The sequence below is a fragment of the Musca domestica genome, unplaced genomic scaffold, assembly GCF_030504385.1.
Source record: "Musca domestica strain aabys unplaced genomic scaffold, Musca_domestica.polishedcontigs.V.1.1 26, whole genome shotgun sequence".
In the NCBI taxonomy this organism is placed as follows: Eukaryota; Metazoa; Arthropoda; class Insecta; order Diptera; family Muscidae; genus Musca; species Musca domestica.
The window spans coordinates 10,014,999-10,034,064 of record NW_026712283.1 but is presented as its reverse complement, the minus strand read 5'-3'; the positions used below and the strand labels follow the sequence as shown (position 1 = coordinate 10,034,064).

General features: G+C 35.7%; 1 protein-coding gene across 1 annotated transcript; it reads left to right on the top strand.

The window, feature by feature from the left end:
• The first annotated feature begins 4,548 nt into the window (after positions 1–4,548).
• Positions 4,549–12,955, top strand: LOC101899070 (class E basic helix-loop-helix protein 22). Its single transcript, XM_011295140.3, has 4 exons — positions 4,549–5,220; positions 11,352–11,865; positions 11,933–12,097; positions 12,161–12,955. Exons 2-4 carry the CDS (start codon positions 11,381–11,383, stop codon positions 12,288–12,290), a joined length of 780 nt encoding a protein of 259 aa, XP_011293442.1. The 5' UTR covers positions 4,549–5,220; positions 11,352–11,380; the 3' UTR covers positions 12,291–12,955.
• The last annotated feature ends 6,111 nt before the right edge of the window (positions 12,956–19,066 follow it).

The window sequence follows — 19,066 nt, the reverse complement described above, 5'->3', positions numbered from 1 at the left end:
TCCAATTTTCGAACATGACTGTATTTCTTTTAACAAAAGATTTGGTGTGAAGATGAAATATGTTGGTGCACTCCTTCTGCTACCTCTCCCACAATGGGTAAAACTTTTGAATAACTATTAAGTTTATAGTACGAGAAATTAGCATCCGATTATTTTCAAACTTTCCACATTCCAATATTTCTGCTAACTCAAGACCTGGTGTGAAGATGGAATATATCCGTTCACTCTTTTTGGTACCTACCCCACAAAGGATCAACATTTTCAATATCCATGAAGCTCATAAAACGCGAAATTAACATCCATTAGGTCAGACACGAAATGGCCAATATTGTCCAACTGCCTCGGAACCTCCCACATAAAGGGTCAACAGTTTGAATAATTATAACTCAAGGCAAAACCGACTGATACTATTTTACTTGTTTATTCTGATTTCGTTGGGAATATAGCAAATTTCGTAGACAAGCAAATAATATAGATGAGTCTAAATTTGGAGATACAGAGGGGCCTCTTTGGGGATGATAGCAAAATATTTTGCTTAAATATTGGGCAAATGTCCGTGGTCAAAAAACTAAGGCTAATATCTGGATAGTGCAGCGAAATCTTCCAAAATGGATTTGGACATAAGGGGACTTCTAAAATATTGGAGTGTTGTAGGGTATCACATGTTCGGCCCCGCTCGACTATAGCCTTTGCTTATTTGTTTTGTAATATGTATACCACAAGTGCACGAAAATTACTAAATAGTACAATATTTGGAACTGGGCATTAAAATCTGAAATTTGATATAAGGGTTGCTGTTCATGTGTGGCCTGGACATATGGAGTAGTTTTCGGAAATGTGTTCTATAATTGTAAGAAAAATACTGAATTGATTGTATCAGTTTTTAAGTTTTGGCGGTGGTTTGGATATGCGTCCTATATTTGTACAAAAAGTGCTTAATAGTACTAATTGGGTGAAGAGAAAGGGCTGAAATCCTTAAATTATGATATTGGGGTCTCAGTTGGAATCTAGAATTGAGATTTGAAGGTGCTTTTGGAAATGTGTACTATAATTGTACCATAAGTATTAAACACCACTAATATTAGGTCACTATTGATGTCTGTGGTTGAGAGAAGAAGCTAGTTTTTGGATATGCGTACCACCATGGATATGCGTACTGGTAGATGACTGCAATTGAGATTTCCGGTATAAGGGTCTCTGAAACATGTAATTGGCTTTATGACTATGTTCCAATCATAATGTACAAAGACCGATATGGGCCCTAATGTCCTTTTGGCATTAAGTCAGTTCGGCCTTCGCGTATATTATACTGTTATGCGCCTCTCTTTAAATGGCTTTTTTAATAACTTGGAGCTCATAAAAAATGTGCTCATCTATTTAAAAACAAGTAAGAAAGCTGTAAGTTCGGCCGGGCCGAAATTTTAATACCCTCCACCACTTGGTACAAATTTGACGATTTCCAAAAAAAAAAAATAAATAAATAAATAAATAAATAAATAAATAAAAAATAAATAAATAAAATCCGTTAAAAATTCTGTTAAAATCTTAAAAATACCGAATGCCTATACGAAGACGTGGACCTACAAGGCCCATTTTCTGTTTTATGTTGCAGTATCTATTACGAACTTCAAATACCAAATTTGGAACGATTCCGTTAAATAATGTCGCTAAAATCATCAAAAATACCGAATATCGGGGGGTACCGTTATATAGGGACTATACGAAGACGTGGACCTACACAGATTATTTTCTGTCATAGGCTGTAGTATCCATTTCTAACTTCAAATACCAAAGTTGAAACAATTCCGGTGAATAATGTCGCTAAAATCATCAAAATACCGAATATCGGGAGGTACTTATATATGGGGGCTATAGGAAAACGTGGACCTACATGGCTCATTTACGAACTTAACCTGCCTACTGGAAAAATAAACACGTGTGCAAAATTTTAGCCTTCTCTCTCAATTCGTTCGAAAGATATCGTGATTACAATAGACAGACAGACGGACAGACAGACGGACATGGCTAAATCGTCTTAGAATTTTACGCTGATCAAGAATATATATACTTTGTTGGGTCTGACATGAGTATTTCGAGGAGTTACAAACGGAATGACAAAATTAATATACCCTCCATAGTATGGTGGAGGGTATAAAAATTAAAAACATTTTGGGCTGGTTTATACATAATCATAATTATACCCTACAACACTATGTGTTGGGGGTATTATAAGTTTGATTGGGCCAAAAATTATGTAACACCACGAAATATTGGTTTCCCACATAGGAAAGTATATATGGATCATCCTAGCTCGCCGAGCTGAGTCGATCTAGCTATGTATGTCCGTCCGTCCGTCTGTCCGTCTGTCCGTCTGTCCGTCTGTCCATGTTAATTTGTAATCACTCTACAGGTCGCAATTATGGCCCGATCTTCACGAAATTTGGAATGGAGGTCGGGGTTGGGCCAGAATAGAACCCTATTTCTTTTTGAGATGATCGCCAAATGTTTAGGGGTTGAAATGGACCAAATACTGAAAAAATGTCGGATTTTGCAGTAGCTATACAGGTCGCAATTATAGACCAATCGACGCGGAATTTCGCATGTAGCTAGAGTTTAGGACGGGGAAGAAGCCTACCAATTTGGGTGGTCATCGGATAATATTTAGCGGGTAAAATAGACCATACCTTTTGTGTTAAAAAAATTCAAATTTTTTCATTAAACCGCGAATATTTTAAATCCCGGCGAAATCACAAAGCCATGACAAGGTTACTTCTGACCTTTACATTGATGTTAACATCCAACAAATCAGATATATAGCAAAATATGTGCGATATATATGTTTATCGAAGAAGATATGCTTGAAAGATCTCTTATATGTCGAGAACGGCTGAACTGATTTCGACAGTTCTCATTAATTCAGAATGGCCTCTTGGCAGGAAAGAAAAAACGTCTAAAAAAATCGCATAAAAAGATCTCTCTAAAGATGAAAATATTGATTTTGTAAAATTTTCTCATATTTTTTCAATTTTGTCACATTTTTGGCATATTTTCATTTTGAATTAAACATTTGGTAATATTTCTACAATTAACAAAACTAAGTAGTTATGACATCAGAATATCATATACAGATCGCATTTATGGCCCGATCCTTACGAAATTTTGCATGGGGATAAGAAGAGGGTCAGAATAGAAGCCTACTCTTTTTGGAGATGATCGCCATATATTTAGGGGTTGAAATGGACCAAAAAACTACAAAATTGTCGGCAGGTCGTAATTATCGCCCGATCATCACGCACATTTGAAAGGGGATTACCGGCCATTGCAAAAGCCAAGAGAGACTTTTTCGAGAATTCACAAATACAGGAAAGACGCACTTCTGACTATTTCGTTAACGAATATAGTCAAATGTCTGTATCTCATATAGATGCGTTTCAGTCAAAAACCAATAATAAATGTTAATCTTTTGCCACTTCTAAGAAATTATAGGTCTTTGGGAAATATTGGTTCCAGATCTAGGAAGATCTAGGAAGATCTAGGAAATGAGAAAATTAGTTTAAGTTGCTATTATTCGAAAATTAGAGAACGAAACCTGATGGTATTCTTTTATAATTTGTCACAATATCTTGTGGAATTCTTTCGAGTATCTCGCCTATATAAACTGTATCGTTTATTATGGTGTTGTAGGGTATTCAACGGTCGGCCTCGCTCGACTGTAGCCTTTGCTTACTTGTTTTTGTTGATTTTGGTTTTTGTTGAATGGTTCATATAAACCCATACATTTAAATACCTCTTCATTAAAGGCATGTAATGTGGGCCTTATGTCGTTTGGCCCTAAATCTGATTTGATTTCGATTTCCCCATATATATTTGTTTATTAGTTTCCTCATAGTTGTAGTCTTATATACCAACCTTCATTTATTAGAAAAAATATGCATTTCTATTTTAAAAAAGAAGTGTATACATCTAATCCGAAAATAAACTCTGATTATATTTCGAGTGATTTAAGGGTTAAACATCAAACACTTTACACTCCAGACCCGAACCGCAACAGAAAGACAGAAAAAAAGCAACAATGAAAATTGAAACAAATAAACTTTGCCACATAAAAATATTAAAAGATAAAACATTTATGTGTGAAAATGTGCCTGTGGTTGTGCCAGGACGACGATAATACCGATGTTGGTGATGATGAGGATGGTGATAACGATGAAAATGTGCGAGAATAAAAACAAGAGCATTTGCATTAAATCCTACAATAACAACAACAACGAGATGAACAACAACAATAATAATAATACAAATCAAGATTCAGGATACCACAATTCAGTGGTTGTAATAGTGGTGGCTTTATTACATACAGCTCTACACGTGTGAGCCACTAAATGTGTACGGGTGTGTGTGCATTTGTGTGAGTGTTTGCTTGCTTATTTGTCGAGTACACAATGATTCCTTAGTAGTCGTAGTAGTTGTTGTTGCTATTGCTACAGCTGTATTGGTGTGTCACACCGAGGTGTGAGTATTGGTGAGAATTATTGTTCGTGTTTGCTTTGCCATGGCTTTGGTTTGACTGGTTCTCGGTTGGCCGTTTTGTGTTTTTGTTTGCGGTATTATTCTTCGGAGATTTTTTGCGGGCTGCTGTTCTTGTTGTTGACATTGTCGTATTGTGACAACGGTCAATTCTCATCGCCAGCGCTAAATACACTGTCAAAATCAGGCACTTCACGGCGATTACAACAGCAATCAGAGTAGTAGTAGTAGTTGGCCGAATTTCCGTCCTCCAACCAAACGCCCGGACTGGAATGTTGTTTGCTCACACGGCGTATTCGACACACCAGCATCATCACTCTGTTACAAACAATAAATGGCGCCGGTATTAAATGATGCTGCTATGTAAAAAAATTGCAAAAAGTTATACAAATGGTGGACAATAACAACAATTGAAAGTGCAAAGAAAAAAAAAACAACAACAAAATAGATACAATTAATTTTAAGCCCCAAACCCAAGACCACAGAGAGGCTATGTGTAGTGTGTGATATGTGCAAATGTTTGTGGTTTTTGTGGTGTTAAATGTGCAGACAATTGGCTAAATAAACATTTTAACAAAAGAACCACAAAAAAACAAAAAATCATAACAAAAAATATCTAGGATCGTTCATTGTGCTTCGGAATAGGGTTATATTACTTTGGAGAAATTGGGAAAACTTCTGTAAACAAATCAAGTAAGTGTAATTAATATTTATTTAATTTTGTTAAATATTTTTTTTTCATATAAACAATTACAGCAATTGTTTACATCATACACCCCGAAAGATTAAGGCAGCATCCCTTAAATAGCTGATAATGACACTATTTTTACTAGCGCCATCTACTGTAACGTAGACCACAACACAAATAAAATGTCAATATTTACTACTCACCACTAGGTGTCACTCTCTATCCCTCTCACAACACATGCTACGATTTCATACAACCCTGCTTACCATTGAAATATCGGGGTTGTATTTCTCTCTCTCTCTCTCCACAAAAAACAAAAACATTCGTTACGCACACATGTTTACATTCACACATTGTGTGTTCGTTATTTTGAAAATCCCAACAGATGTCTTGGCGTGAATAATCGTCATCGTCGAACGAGGGATGTTAGTGCATTGCTATAGAAAAAAAACAAGTGTTCCAATTGGATATTTCTTTTTTTTTTTTTTTTGGAAAGCAATCAACCCGCATTATTTTCTTTTGTATTGAAAGCAAGCAAAATCAAAACCCATTTCAAAATAGTTCCAGATGAATTTTCGAACATATGCGATATATTTGATTATAGTTTCGAAAAGGGTAGAACCTAATAAAGGAATTGTTTATTTCAAAATGTTTTTATCCTTAAAAACAAAAACCAATTCAAAGGGGACTATTTTGAATTTTTTTTTTTGGAGATTGAACTATTTAAAAACTGATCTTTAATTTCATGATGTATAGAAGGAACTAAGGGCGACCCTATACCATTCGGCATATATTCTCGGAGCATTCGATAACAAATTGAATTTTTTTATTGAGTAATCGTGAGAATATTTTCTATGATATTATTAAGACTTTGGAGCGCTTCAAAGTTTAAATCGTACTGAACTTCTATACTGGAGCTATATTCGAATATAAATCGATTTCCATAAAAGTGACAATGGTATTTTTAGGCTGTATGTGATCTCTGGTACCTGGTATGACGAATCTAAAGTGAACTGAAAGACATATACCCACATGAGTATTGAAAAAAAAAAAAAAAAAAAAAAAACACTTTTGTACGGACCCCATATAACAAGGAATATTTAAGGATTTTTTTTTTTGGGTGTTTTAGTTCACAATTTCCGACTGTATGTAAGAACTACACATATAGTTCCAAGTTTGTTTATAAACCCCATATAACGGTATATCCCAATATTCGGTATTTTGATGATTTTAGCTACATATTTTAAACGAATTACCTCAATTTGAAGTTGGTAATGAGCACGTCCTTCTCTGGCTGAAAATTGGCTGTTAAGGCCCACATTTTCGTATAGACCAATATAACAGTAACACATGATATTCGGATTTTTTTTATTATTATTTTTATTTTAACCATTTTTTTACATGTTGCAAGTTCTTTCCAAATGGTAGAGGGTATTAGAAGTTCGGCGCGGCCAAACTCATCTGTTTTTATATCCTACAACACTATGTGTTGGGGGTATTATAAGTTTGAAAGGGCCCAAAATGATGTATCACCTCCAAATATTGGTTTCCCATATAGGAAAATATATGTATGGATCTTCCTATCTCGCCGAGCTGAGTCGATCTAGCTATGTATGTCCTTCCGTCCGTCTGTCCATGTTAATTTGTAATTAAGCTACAAGTCGCAATTATGGCCCGATCCTCACGAAATTGAAAATTGAAGTGGGGTAAGGGAGAGAATATAACCCTATTGTATTGGGATATGATTGATTGAATTAGGGGTTGAAATGGACCAAAAACAGAATATTTTCCTGATTTTTCAGTTGCTCTTTAGACCACAATAACGAACCACGGAAATTTACACGGAATTAGAGATCAGGACTGGTTCGAAGCCTACAATTTTGGCCATCGGCCATCGTACAATATTTAACGGGTAAAATATACCACAACTTTTATGTAAGAAAATACGAAAATGTTCACTAAACCGCGAATATTTTTAATCCCAGCCAGATCACAAATACATTAAAAGGTCACTTCTGACCATTAAAGTGATGCTGATAGCCATGAAATCGGATATATAGCAAAATAGGTACAATATACATGTAAAATTAAAAGATCTTATTTATGCTGTTATAAGTTAAGAACCGCTGGGCCGGTTTTCAAAATTCCCATCGATTTCGAATGGTCTCTTGTCAGAAATGGATAAAATCTAATAAAATCGCAAAAAAATACACTAATAAATATATGAATATTTTTTGTTCCATTTTTTATTTTCAATTTTTATCATATTTTTTATCGCATGCGATTTTTTCAATTTGACTTACAATTTTGAATTATAAATGTTTACACCCCGCAACACTACGTTTTGAGAGTATTATATACATGTCGCAATTATCGTTCGATCCTCCCGAAATTTTACATGGGGGTCGGGTTGGGGTCAGAACTAAAACTAACTATTGGACTAAAATAATTTAAATATTTCTAGTTTTGTAGTCGCTATATAGGTCACAATTGAAAACCGTTCGACACGGAATTTCGCATAAGAAGAGAGTTAAAGACGAAGTGTAGCATTTTGGATCACCATTGGATTATATTTAGCTGCAAAATGGGCCGCAACTTTCGTGTGAAATTGTTTTGAATACCTAACAAATATTGGCCAAATTCCTAGGGGCAAAAACCTATTTGCAACATCTGGGCAGGGCTCTTTAATTTTATTTCAAAAATGAAATCTTCCTAAATGGATTTGGACATTAGAGGACTTGGAACATATTATTGAGTTGTAGGGTATCACATGGTCGGCCCCATGGCTAAGGCTAGAATTGCGAAATTTTTCATTGACGAGGTGGGAGATAAGTCGGAGGTTCGGGATATCTATACTAAAAGATATTAAACAAGTGACAAAACAACTAAGTCGAACTTTTAATACCCTCGCTATTTGGAAGAAACTTATCCCTGCTTATTCGGAGGCTATACCAAGACGTGGTCCTGCATAAGTAATTTTCTTTTGTCATAGGCTGTAGTACCCATTAAGATCTTCAAATACGAAATTTTAAAAAATTCCGGTGAATAAATTAGCTAAAATTATCAGAATACCGAAAAAGGGAGATACCGTTATATGAGGGCTATACGAAGACGTGGACCTGCATATGATATTTTTAAGCAGAGGCTGTAGTGCCCATTACAAATTTCGAATACCAAATTTAAAACAATTCCGGTGAACAATGTCGCTAAAATCGTCAAAATACCGAATATCGGAAGGTACCGTTATATGGGGGCTATACGAAGGCGTGGACCTGCTCAGACAATTTTCTGGCATAGGCTAAAGTATCCATTTCGAACTTCAAGTTACAAAGGAAATGTCAATGTTAATATACCCTCCATAAAATAGTGAAGGGTATACAAAAATCCACATTTTTATTAGCATATTTTAATGCGATTTTTTTTTTGATTTTATTTTTTTCTATCAAAATACCGTCCTGAATTATCCTGAGTTATACGAGCAAGCAACAAAGTCAAACGGCATAATTTTTACATTTTTTTAAATTTTATTGAATGAAAGAAAAAAATGTCGGAAATAGCATCAGATTATAGAATACGTTTAGATTTGTTCGAATTGCTCACCTTTGACACGAACTATGCCCTTCAAACGGCCAATGAAACCGTCACACGCTGCCTGAATGTTGCTCTGCGACATTTTGGCACATTCCCAGAATATTTTCGCTATAATAATCGACATTTATTCTAATGCCACGGTGAATTAATATGAGCGGGGAGCGACCATCGGCTGTTACGGCGGCCCACCATAGCCGGCGCTTAAGTTCTGGTAGCCAACCGAAGGTGCACATTTTCATTCGACTTCTTTGGCAAGTAAACACGATCATTTTGTTTGTTTACAAACTGCTGGACAACGAATGTTTTCTCATCGGAGAAAAGCAAATTCGGCAGTTCACTACTTTCGGCCAAGCGAAACAACTCTTTAGCTCATTTAAGTCTATTCTCTTTCTGTTGCGATGCAAGTTCTTGCACTGTTTAGAATTTCAATGGCTTTATCCTGAGCTCATTTTTCAATATTTGCCGAATTGAATATTGCGATATGTTCACCTCACAAGCCATTTTTCGGCCACTGCGACGCTGGTTTCGATCAAGTCGCTTCTTTACTTTTCGAACCATTTCTGCTGATGTTGCTGTTTTCTTCTGTCCCTTTTCTTGACGTCGGGCTACGCTACCAGTATCACGGTAACGAGCAATGGTACGATGGTTTTCCAGCCAAGTATAAAGAAGTCACACTATCACTATTGAATCCCATCACGAATAACTTTTGTTCTGGAAAATTCTCAACAAAATGCTTTTGTATTCTTGTAAACAATATAATGAGCTGTCACTGGAATAATTTTAAAAGCTGTCGGACGTGTGGCTTAGAAATGACAACAGTCTGAAGTTGGTTGCAGTTTTTTCATCTCACCCTGTATGCTGCCAAGACCTGTATAAAATCCGACAGATAATTTTTTACTTTTCCCTTTCTGATCTGGTCATTGAAAATTATTTTTATACCCTACAACACTATGTGTTGGGGGTATTATAAGTTTGATTGGGCCAAAAATTATGTAACACCACGAAATATTGGTTTCCCACATAGGAAAGTATATATGGATCATCCTAGCTCGCCGAGCTGAGTCGATCTAGCTATGTATGTCCGTCCGTCCGTCTGTCCGTCTGTCCGTCTGTCCGTCTGTCCATGTTAATTTGTAATCACTCTACAGGTCGCAATTATGGCCCGATCTTCACGAAATTTGGAATGGAGGTCGGGGTTGGGCCAGAATAGAACCCTATTTCTTTTTGAGATGATCGCCAAATGTTTAGGGGTTGAAATGGACCAAATACTGAAAAAATGTCGGATTTTGCAGTAGCTATACAGGTCGCAATTATAGACCAATCGACGCGGAATTTCGCATGTAGCTAGAGTTTAGGACGGGGAAGAAGCCTACCAATTTGGGTGGTCATCGGATAATATTTAGCGGGTAAAATAGACCATACCTTTTGTGTTAAAAAAATTCAAATTTTTTCATTAAACCGCGAATATTTTAAATCCCGGCGAAATCACAAAGCCATGACAAGGTTACTTCTGACCTTTACATTGATGTTAACATCCAACAAATCAGATATATAGCAAAATATGTGCGATATATATGTTTATCGAAGAAGATATGCTTGAAAGATCTCTTATATGTCGAGAACGGCTGAACTGATTTCGACAGTTCTCATTAATTCAGAATGGCCTCTTGGCAGGAAAGAAAAAACGTCTAAAAAAATCGCATAAAAAGATCTCTCTAAAGATGAAAATATTGATTTTGTAAAATTTTCTCATATTTTTTCAATTTTGTCACATTTTTGGCATATTTTCATTTTGAATTAAACATTTGGTAATATTTCTACAATTAACAAAACTAAGTAGTTATGACATCAGAATATCATATACAGATCGCATTTATGGCCCGATCCTTACGAAATTTTGCATGGGGATAAGAAGAGGGTCAGAATAGAAGCCTACTCTTTTTGGAGATGATCGCCATATATTTAGGGGTTGAAATGGACCAAAAAACTACAAAATTGTCGGCAGGTCGTAATTATCGCCCGATCATCACGCACATTTGAAAGGGGATTACCGGCCATTGCAAAAGCCAAGAGAGACTTTTTCGAGAATTCACAAATACAGGAAAGACGCACTTCTGACTATTTCGTTAACGAATATAGTCAAATGTCTGTATCTCATATAGATGCGTTTCAGTCAAAAACCAATAATAAATGTTAATCTTTTGCCACTTCTAAGAAATTATAGGTCTTTGGGAAATATTGGTTCCAGATCTAGGAAGACCATTTAAGTGCAACATCTACCAATAAATTGGAAATGAGAAAATTAGTTTAAGTTGCTATTATTCGAAAATTAGAGAACGAAACCTGATGGTATTCTTTTATAATTTGTCACAATATCTTGTGGAATTCTTTCGAGTATCTCGCCTATATAAACTGTATCGTTTATTATGGTGTTGTAGGGTATTCAACGGTCGGCCTCGCTCGACTGTAGCCTTTGCTTACTTGTTTGTTTTAATTTATATTTATTTTTAATCAATGTAATTTTTTCAATATTTTATCACTACAGCTCCCCATTAATAAAAAATATCAATCGAAATGGAACATCCTAATCTACCCTTTGGCTTTGCCCTGCCCGGTCATCCACCAATACCACCAACAGCGAATATGATGGCAGCTCATCCAACAGCACATCCTGGGCCTACTGCCAGTCCACCACAAAGTGTTCCTGGGAGACGGACACCCCTTGGCTCAGTGGGTCTAGGTGGTTTCTATGCCCAAGGTCTGGGTATGATACAAGGTGGTGCTGGCATGCCACCTGGTGATGAAAATAAAGCCGACTCGGGTATTATGGCCATGGATAAAGGTGCCAATAATTTAATGTTGGCACCATCCACCAGTGGTGGTCCAGGTGGTTCATTGCTGTCGTCAAGCGGTGGAAACGGCGGCGGCGGTAGTGTGAGGGTTAGAGGAGGTAGTGCTGTTTCGGACGGAGATGGAGGAAGCTCATCCAGTGGAGGCGGCGGTGGGGGAAAACAAAAAAATCGACAAGGAAAATCTGTGCGTTTGAATATTAATGCAAGGTAGGAAGGGCAAAATCAAATTCAAAATTTGATAGGGAATTAACAAATGGTCTTTTCATTTTCACAGAGAACGCCGAAGAATGCACGATTTAAATGATGCCTTGGATGAGTTACGCACTGTGATACCCTATGCCCATTCGCCATCGGTACGTAAGTTATCGAAAATTGCCACCCTACTGCTGGCCAAAAATTATATTCTCATGCAGCAGAATGCCATTGAGGAGTTAAGAAGGTAAGTTTTCATATTTTCGATATCTAAAAGGAAATTTAATAACTTTTTCCTTGTTTTTAACAGACTTCTAGCCTATATTCAAAGTACCACCGGTGCAGCCCCTCTAGACTTGGCCTCATTCCCAGCGGCAGCCAAATTACAGGCCTTACTGCAAGGAGCAGGTGTTGAGCCACCAACAGGTGGTAACAGTTAAATTTATAATTTAAAAAAGAAGGGAAATTTGAAATTTTAAGAAATAAAATAATTATAAGGTAGAATCTTAAAAAAAGGTAAAAATGGGAAGGTACAGCCTATCGAGAACTGCTATGGCTTTCACTTTAAAAAATGACTTAAAATTAGATAACTCTAGGATGAGATTCAACCACACCATTTTCAGATATAAATCGGATCAATTTAGCAAAAATTCGTAATATCTTATTTGCTCTTCGAAAATTTCACGCATTTCATTCGAAAGTAAACTACGTAAATTTCCATCTGCATTTTTATATATATTCTGACAAATTTGAAAATGTTATTTATTTTTTTGAAAAAATAATATTTGTGCCAGATACGCCAAGAATCGTAACTTGTTAAATAAATTTACCAAAGCAATTTGAATGTCAATTTAGATTTTAGATTGATATAACCCATAACAATTCTAGTCAGTTATTTCCAAAATTAATGATATTTAATTATATACACTTAAGATAATGTATATAAACGACCCATATACCTACATATATGTATTAATTTTTTATATTTTTAAGTAGATTTTAATTTAAGATAAACTAAATTTGTGAACTTATGAAAAAAATGATATTATCTACACTTAGCGATTATAACCGAAAAATGAAACAACTCAAATAAAGGAAATGAATATAAAAAATATATTATTTAGTTCCTTAGAATATTTAAAGATTCTAAAATATTCTTCTTGTTATGAAGAAAAAAGCTGAAAAAGTCGAATTAAATTTAGAAAATATTACGATATTACGGTGATAAGTATTGGCCCCAAAGTAACAAAATACTTTTCCATGACAGCTAAAAGCGTTGACTTATAAGGGACAGTTTTTTTTTGTAAGAAACGTTTTTGTTTATTAAAAATCATTACAAAACAAGTAAGCAAAAGCTATAGTCTTGCGGGGCCGACTATGTGATACCCTACAACACTACAATATATTAAAAGCCCCCTTATGTCCAAATCCATTTTAGAAGATTTCGATTTTTCTGTTTTTGGTTTATTTGAACCCCTAACTATTTTGCGATCATCTCCAAAAGCAAAAGGGCCCCTGTACTCCCAAAATCAGACTCATCTGTATGATAACCTTGTCTACGATATTTGTTTGGTATTTTTTCACACAAAAGTAGTGGTCCATTTTACCCGCTGTCCTAAACCCTAACTTCATGCGAGATTTCGTGTTCTTTGGATTCTATTTGTGACCTTTATAACGGCTACAAAATCAGGAACATTTTTAGTTGTTGATCCATTTCTGCCCCTAAATATATTGCGGACATCTTTGAAAACAATAGGCCTAACCCTTCTGCAATTGCAATCTGTGTTGTAAGGTGAAAAAATATTACAAAATATACACTTCAATATTATAAGTCAAATTGAAAAAATCGCATGCAATACAAATTATGAAAAAAATAAAAAATATCACAAAATACATCCAAATCTATATTAACATCATTATTGACATCTTTTTATGCGATTTTCTTATATTTTATACTTTTATGCCAAGAGGGCATTCTGAATTGACAAAATTTGTCAAAACAGTTCTAGCCATTCTTGAGATATAAGCGTTCTAGCTAACATCCCCTTCCTTTTTATATACACATTGTATATATTTCGCTATATGTATTCGATATATTTACCATTGGTATCTATATAACGGTCAGAATTGACTACTGACTGTCTATTTGTAATTTGGTGGGATTAAAAATATTCGCGGTTTAATCGAAAATTTGACTTTTGTTTAACACAAATGTTATGGTATTATATTTTACCCTCTAAATATTACCCGATGACCATCAAAATTGTAAGGCTTCAGCCCAGCCCTAAGCTCTAGCCCCTTGTTGACTTCCGCTCCGATTGGTCTATAATTGCGACCTGTAGAGCAACTGCAAAATCAGGATTTTTTTCAGTGTTTGGTCCATTTCAACCCCTAAATATCGTGCGATCATCTCCAAAAGCAAAAGGGTTCTATTCTGGCACTAGCTCCTCCTCCATGCGGATCAGGCCATAATTGGGACGTGTAGCGTGATTACAAATTAACATGGACTGACGGACGGACTTTTCGACTGATATATCCCCAAACATAAAACTACAGAATCTGGGGCTTGTAGTGGGAATCTCTCTCATTTTTTAAGTTACCGACAAACGCCGATAAAACTAAAATACAAATTATGAATAAAAATCTAAATTTAAGTTGACAACATTGATGCTATCGGTAGGACTTAGCAACTACTTTATTTTGGTCGCCAATTTGCCGAAAATTTTCGTTTATTACGGAAGTTATTAGGATTTATGTCTAATTTTTAAAGTAATATGGATTATCCTATCTCGATCTATACCGATATAGCTATGTATGTCCGTCCGTCAGTCCATGTTTAATTATCATCACGCTATGGTCGCAATTATTGCCCGATCTCTACGAAATTAAGTATGGAGTTGGGGTTAGGGTCTGAATAAAATCCTATTGTTTGTGGAGATGATCGGATTGAAGTGGACCAAACACGGAAAAATACCTTGGTCATAATTACACACCAATCGATTCCGAATATCCCTTGGGGCTTAAGTTTAGGACTGGACAGAAGCCTGCAAAGAAGCGGATGTTTTTTTATTTTTTTTACCCTGCAACACTATGTGATGGGGGTATTATATTTGAAAATTAAAGGATGAACCTTGGAAATTAGGGACTTTTGAATTAATTCAATTTTGTATTAATGTATTTAATATCTACAGAAACTTTAGTTCAAATTATAGTCGTTTGGGTAACCTTACTTACCTTTTATACCCTCCACCATACTATGGAGGGTATATTAACTTTGTCATTCCGTTTGTAACTCCTCGAAATACTCATGTCCGACCCAACAAAGTATATATATTCTTGATCAGCGTAAAATTCTAAGTCGTTTTGGTGATGTCCGTCTGTCCGTTTTTCTGTCTGTCAGTTGTAATCACGCTATCTTTCGAACAAATTGAGATAGAAGGCTAAAATTTTGCACACATGTTTATTTTTCCAGTAGGCTGGTTAAGTTCGCAAATGGGCCATGTATTTCCACGTTTTCATATAGCCCCATATAACGGTACCTCCTGATATTCGGCATTTTGATAATTTTAGCGAGATTATTCACCGGAATTGTTTCAAAATTTGGCATTTGTAGTTCGTAATGGATACTACAGCCTAAGACAGAAAATTGTCTGTGCAGGTCCACGTCTTCGTATAGTCCCCATGAAACGGTACATCCCAAAATTAGATATTTTGATAATTTTAGCGTCATTATTCACCGGAATTGTTTCAAATTACGTATTTAGAGTTCGTAATGGAAACTACAGTCTGTGACAGAAAATTGTCTATGCAGGTCCAGGTCACCATATATCAGTACCTCCCTATATTCGCTATTTTGACGATTTTAGATACAATACCCACCGAAATTGTTTGAGATTTCGTATTTGAAGTTCGTAATGGATGCTACAGCCTGTGACAGAAAATTGCCTATACTGGTCCAGGCCTTCGCACAGCTCCGATGTAACGGCACCTCCATATATACGATATTTTCATGATTTTAGCTACATTATTCACCGTTTAATTTAAGTTTCGAATTTTAATATGGTAATGGCTTACGACAAACAATGTCTATGTATTATTTATTTTTGTTTTGTAAAAATAATGTTTCCAAATATCAAATCGTAGCAAATTCGGTTAGAAAGCAGGGCTAGTACAGGGATGTACGGAAAGGGACATTTTTGTAAATTATTGAATAAAAAGTAATATTTTTGCTAGTTAACACTTATCGGGGGCTATAAAATTTAGACCAATGCATAACTTTTTAAAATGTTCATGAGTCAGTTCATGAGGTATATAATATCGAAGGATTTTCAAATATTCCATCAGTACGAATACTCATATTAGGTTCAAAATGTTTCAATACTTAGCCCGATTGTTAGTGAGGTATCAGGAGGGGGGACAGAACTTGGATTACCATCACTTTATATATGGTTTATATATATTTTTTAAGTTTAATATTAATAGAAAGCCAAGTAACAAAGCAGATTAGTTCGGCCGGGTCGGACTTACAACAATCTTTACCATTTTGAAATAACTTGAAAATGTAAAAAAAAATCCGTCGAAAAATATCGCTTTATACGAAGACCTGGTTTTAGTACAATTACGAATTTTAAATGCCGCTAAAATTATCAAAATACCGAATATCGGGTGGTATCGTTGCATGGGGGATATACGATATCGTGGACATATATACAAAACTCTATTCCAGAGGGTATAATACTCAGAAGGAACTTTTTGTGTAGATTTCCAGACAATTTCATTAAAAAGTATGCCTAAAATTTTTAAAATATCGAATATCGGAAGGTACCGTTATATGGTGGATATACGATATAGATAATTCTCTTTCAGGGGTAAAGTACTCACAAAGAACTCCTGTTACATTTCAGGATTGAGATGAATTCATCCAATTGAGATGAAAATTTCGAAATAGTATTTGTTTGGGCCAGGGACGAACTTTATTGAAAATTTAGATATAGCTCCCAATATATCTTTATCCGATTTCAGGTTTTTTTGTACACCAAATGGCCAATATCAGTCCAAATTATCTGAATTTGGTCACATCCGACCGAATTCAGTCTAGAAATGAGTACATCAAATTTGGAGAAAATAGGTTCAGATATAGCTATGGTTCCCATATATATGTTTAATGCGATTTGGTGTTCAAGTCCCTCACATTCGTAATATGCTCTCCACAACAGTGATATATAATACCGGACATAATATACAAACCAGAAATACCTCTGTCAAATTGTATCGTATCAGATTTTATACGATATAGAGTTCATTGTGCATCAATAAGATAATGTCAGTAAAAATGAACTGAATCTAGGCAATTCCGATGGAATTCATACTTGAAAAAAGTACTTCGAATTTGGTGAAAATCGGTTCAGATATAGCTATAGCTCCCAATTATATGTTTCATCCGATTTGGGGTTTTAAGTCCCTCACAAGCGTAATATGCACTCCACAACAATGATCTTTGGTACCACATATCAGAAATAAGTGTTTAAAATTTTGTTAAGATCGCTTCAGATTTGGATATATCTCCCATATAAATGTTTATCCGATTCCAGGTTTTTTTTGTGCACCAAATGGCTAATATCAGACCAAATGAAGTGAATAGCTTTCATATACATGTTTCATCCGATTGGATGTTAAAATCCCTCACATGCGTAATATCCACTCCACAACAGTGAAATTTGAAATCTGCCAAATGGAGATGGGTCCAGATTTTCATATAGCTTCGATAAACATCTTCATTCAATTTTATGGTTATTGCTCACCATATCAGCCCAAATTGTATAAATTTTTTCATATTCCACCGAATTTTTTCCATTCGCTGAAACTCGGTCCGCTATATATATTGCTTCAATAACTATTTTTTAATATATTTTTTATCGAAATCATGAGGTACAAAACCTCCGTCAAAGTTGCTGAAAAATGACTCAGTGTTGGATATAGTTCCCAAATTGTGACTACCCCAAAGCTATGATACGCATTCAAATTAGGTTTATAGTTGGTATGATCTACTTCACATACACTTTTTTGTTAAGGGAGTTCTACTAAATACGCATAGTGGTGTAGGGTATCATATAGTCGGCCCCGCCCGACTTTAGACTTTTCCTTACTGGTTCATATTCGAATTGTGATAACTTAGGGTATTAGAACACATCTTCAACGGCTCAGAGTAAACCCAGGCTTTCAGTTAGTAAACCTATCTGGCAAAAATATTCTACATCTGCAGATTTCGACAAAATTGAAATTTTCATGTCTTGGGCACAAACTCCTCCTCCTTCCACTTGTTCTTGCATCTCTTCTCCTTTCACCTCCTCTCAGATTTCTAATAGTGATGAATGCTGGCATTGCATTCCTACTTCGATATTTGTCTGGCTTCGATATCACTCCATATCCGATAGACGGCCTCAAATGAAATGTGTAACTATGTCAATTGCATAAATGGAATGACAACATAAAGACACGCTTATTGGTGCGGCATAAAAATCTTGTAATAAATGTGCATGCATGTAATCTACACATTTACGCATACAGGGTGAGATTAAAAAACTGCAGCAAAGTTAAACGCCATAATTTTTACAGTTTTTTTTTTTAATTTCATTGAATGAAAGCAAAAAATGTCGAAAATAGCATCAAATTTTAGAATAAGTTTAGATTTGTTCGAATTGGTCACCTTTGGCACGAATTATGGCCTTCAAATGGCCAATGAAATCGTCACACACTGCCCGAATGTTGCCCATTCCCGGCGAAACGCTTGCTTGAGGTGATCGACACTTTGGTATTTTTAAGTGCCAACCTTGCTTTCCAAAATACTCCAGACACAATAGTCCAATGGATTGGTATCCGAAGATTTTGGTGGCCATTGTGCGCTGGAAATGAAGCGAGGAACCTCATTTTGTAAGCATTCTTGGGTGGCGCATGCTGAGTCCTGTTAGAATGTCCAAGGTCTGCGGCCAAAATGTTTGCGTGCCCAAGGCTTTAATACACCCTCCAGAATATTTTCGCGATAATATTCGGCATTCATTCTGATGCCACGGTCGATTAATACAAGCGGAATGCGACCATCGCCTGTTATGGCGGTCCACACCATCACCATGGCCGACGCTTGAGTTCTGGTGGCCAACCGAAGGTGCACATTTTCAACTGACCTCTTCGGCAAGTAAACACGATCATTTTGTTTGTT

Excerpts from the sequence above, each read along its gene's own strand:
- LOC101899070 (XM_011295140.3), top strand. The coding sequence starts at position 11,381 with ATGGAACATCCTAATCTACCCTTTGGCTTTGCCCTGCCCGGTCATCCA. Across the intron at positions 11,866-11,932 it reads CGTTTGAATATTAATGCAAG|AGAACGCCGAAGAATGCACG; the intron begins GTAGGAAGGGCA and ends TCATTTTCACAG. Across the intron at positions 12,098-12,160 it reads GCCATTGAGGAGTTAAGAAG|ACTTCTAGCCTATATTCAAA; the intron begins GTAAGTTTTCAT and ends TGTTTTTAACAG.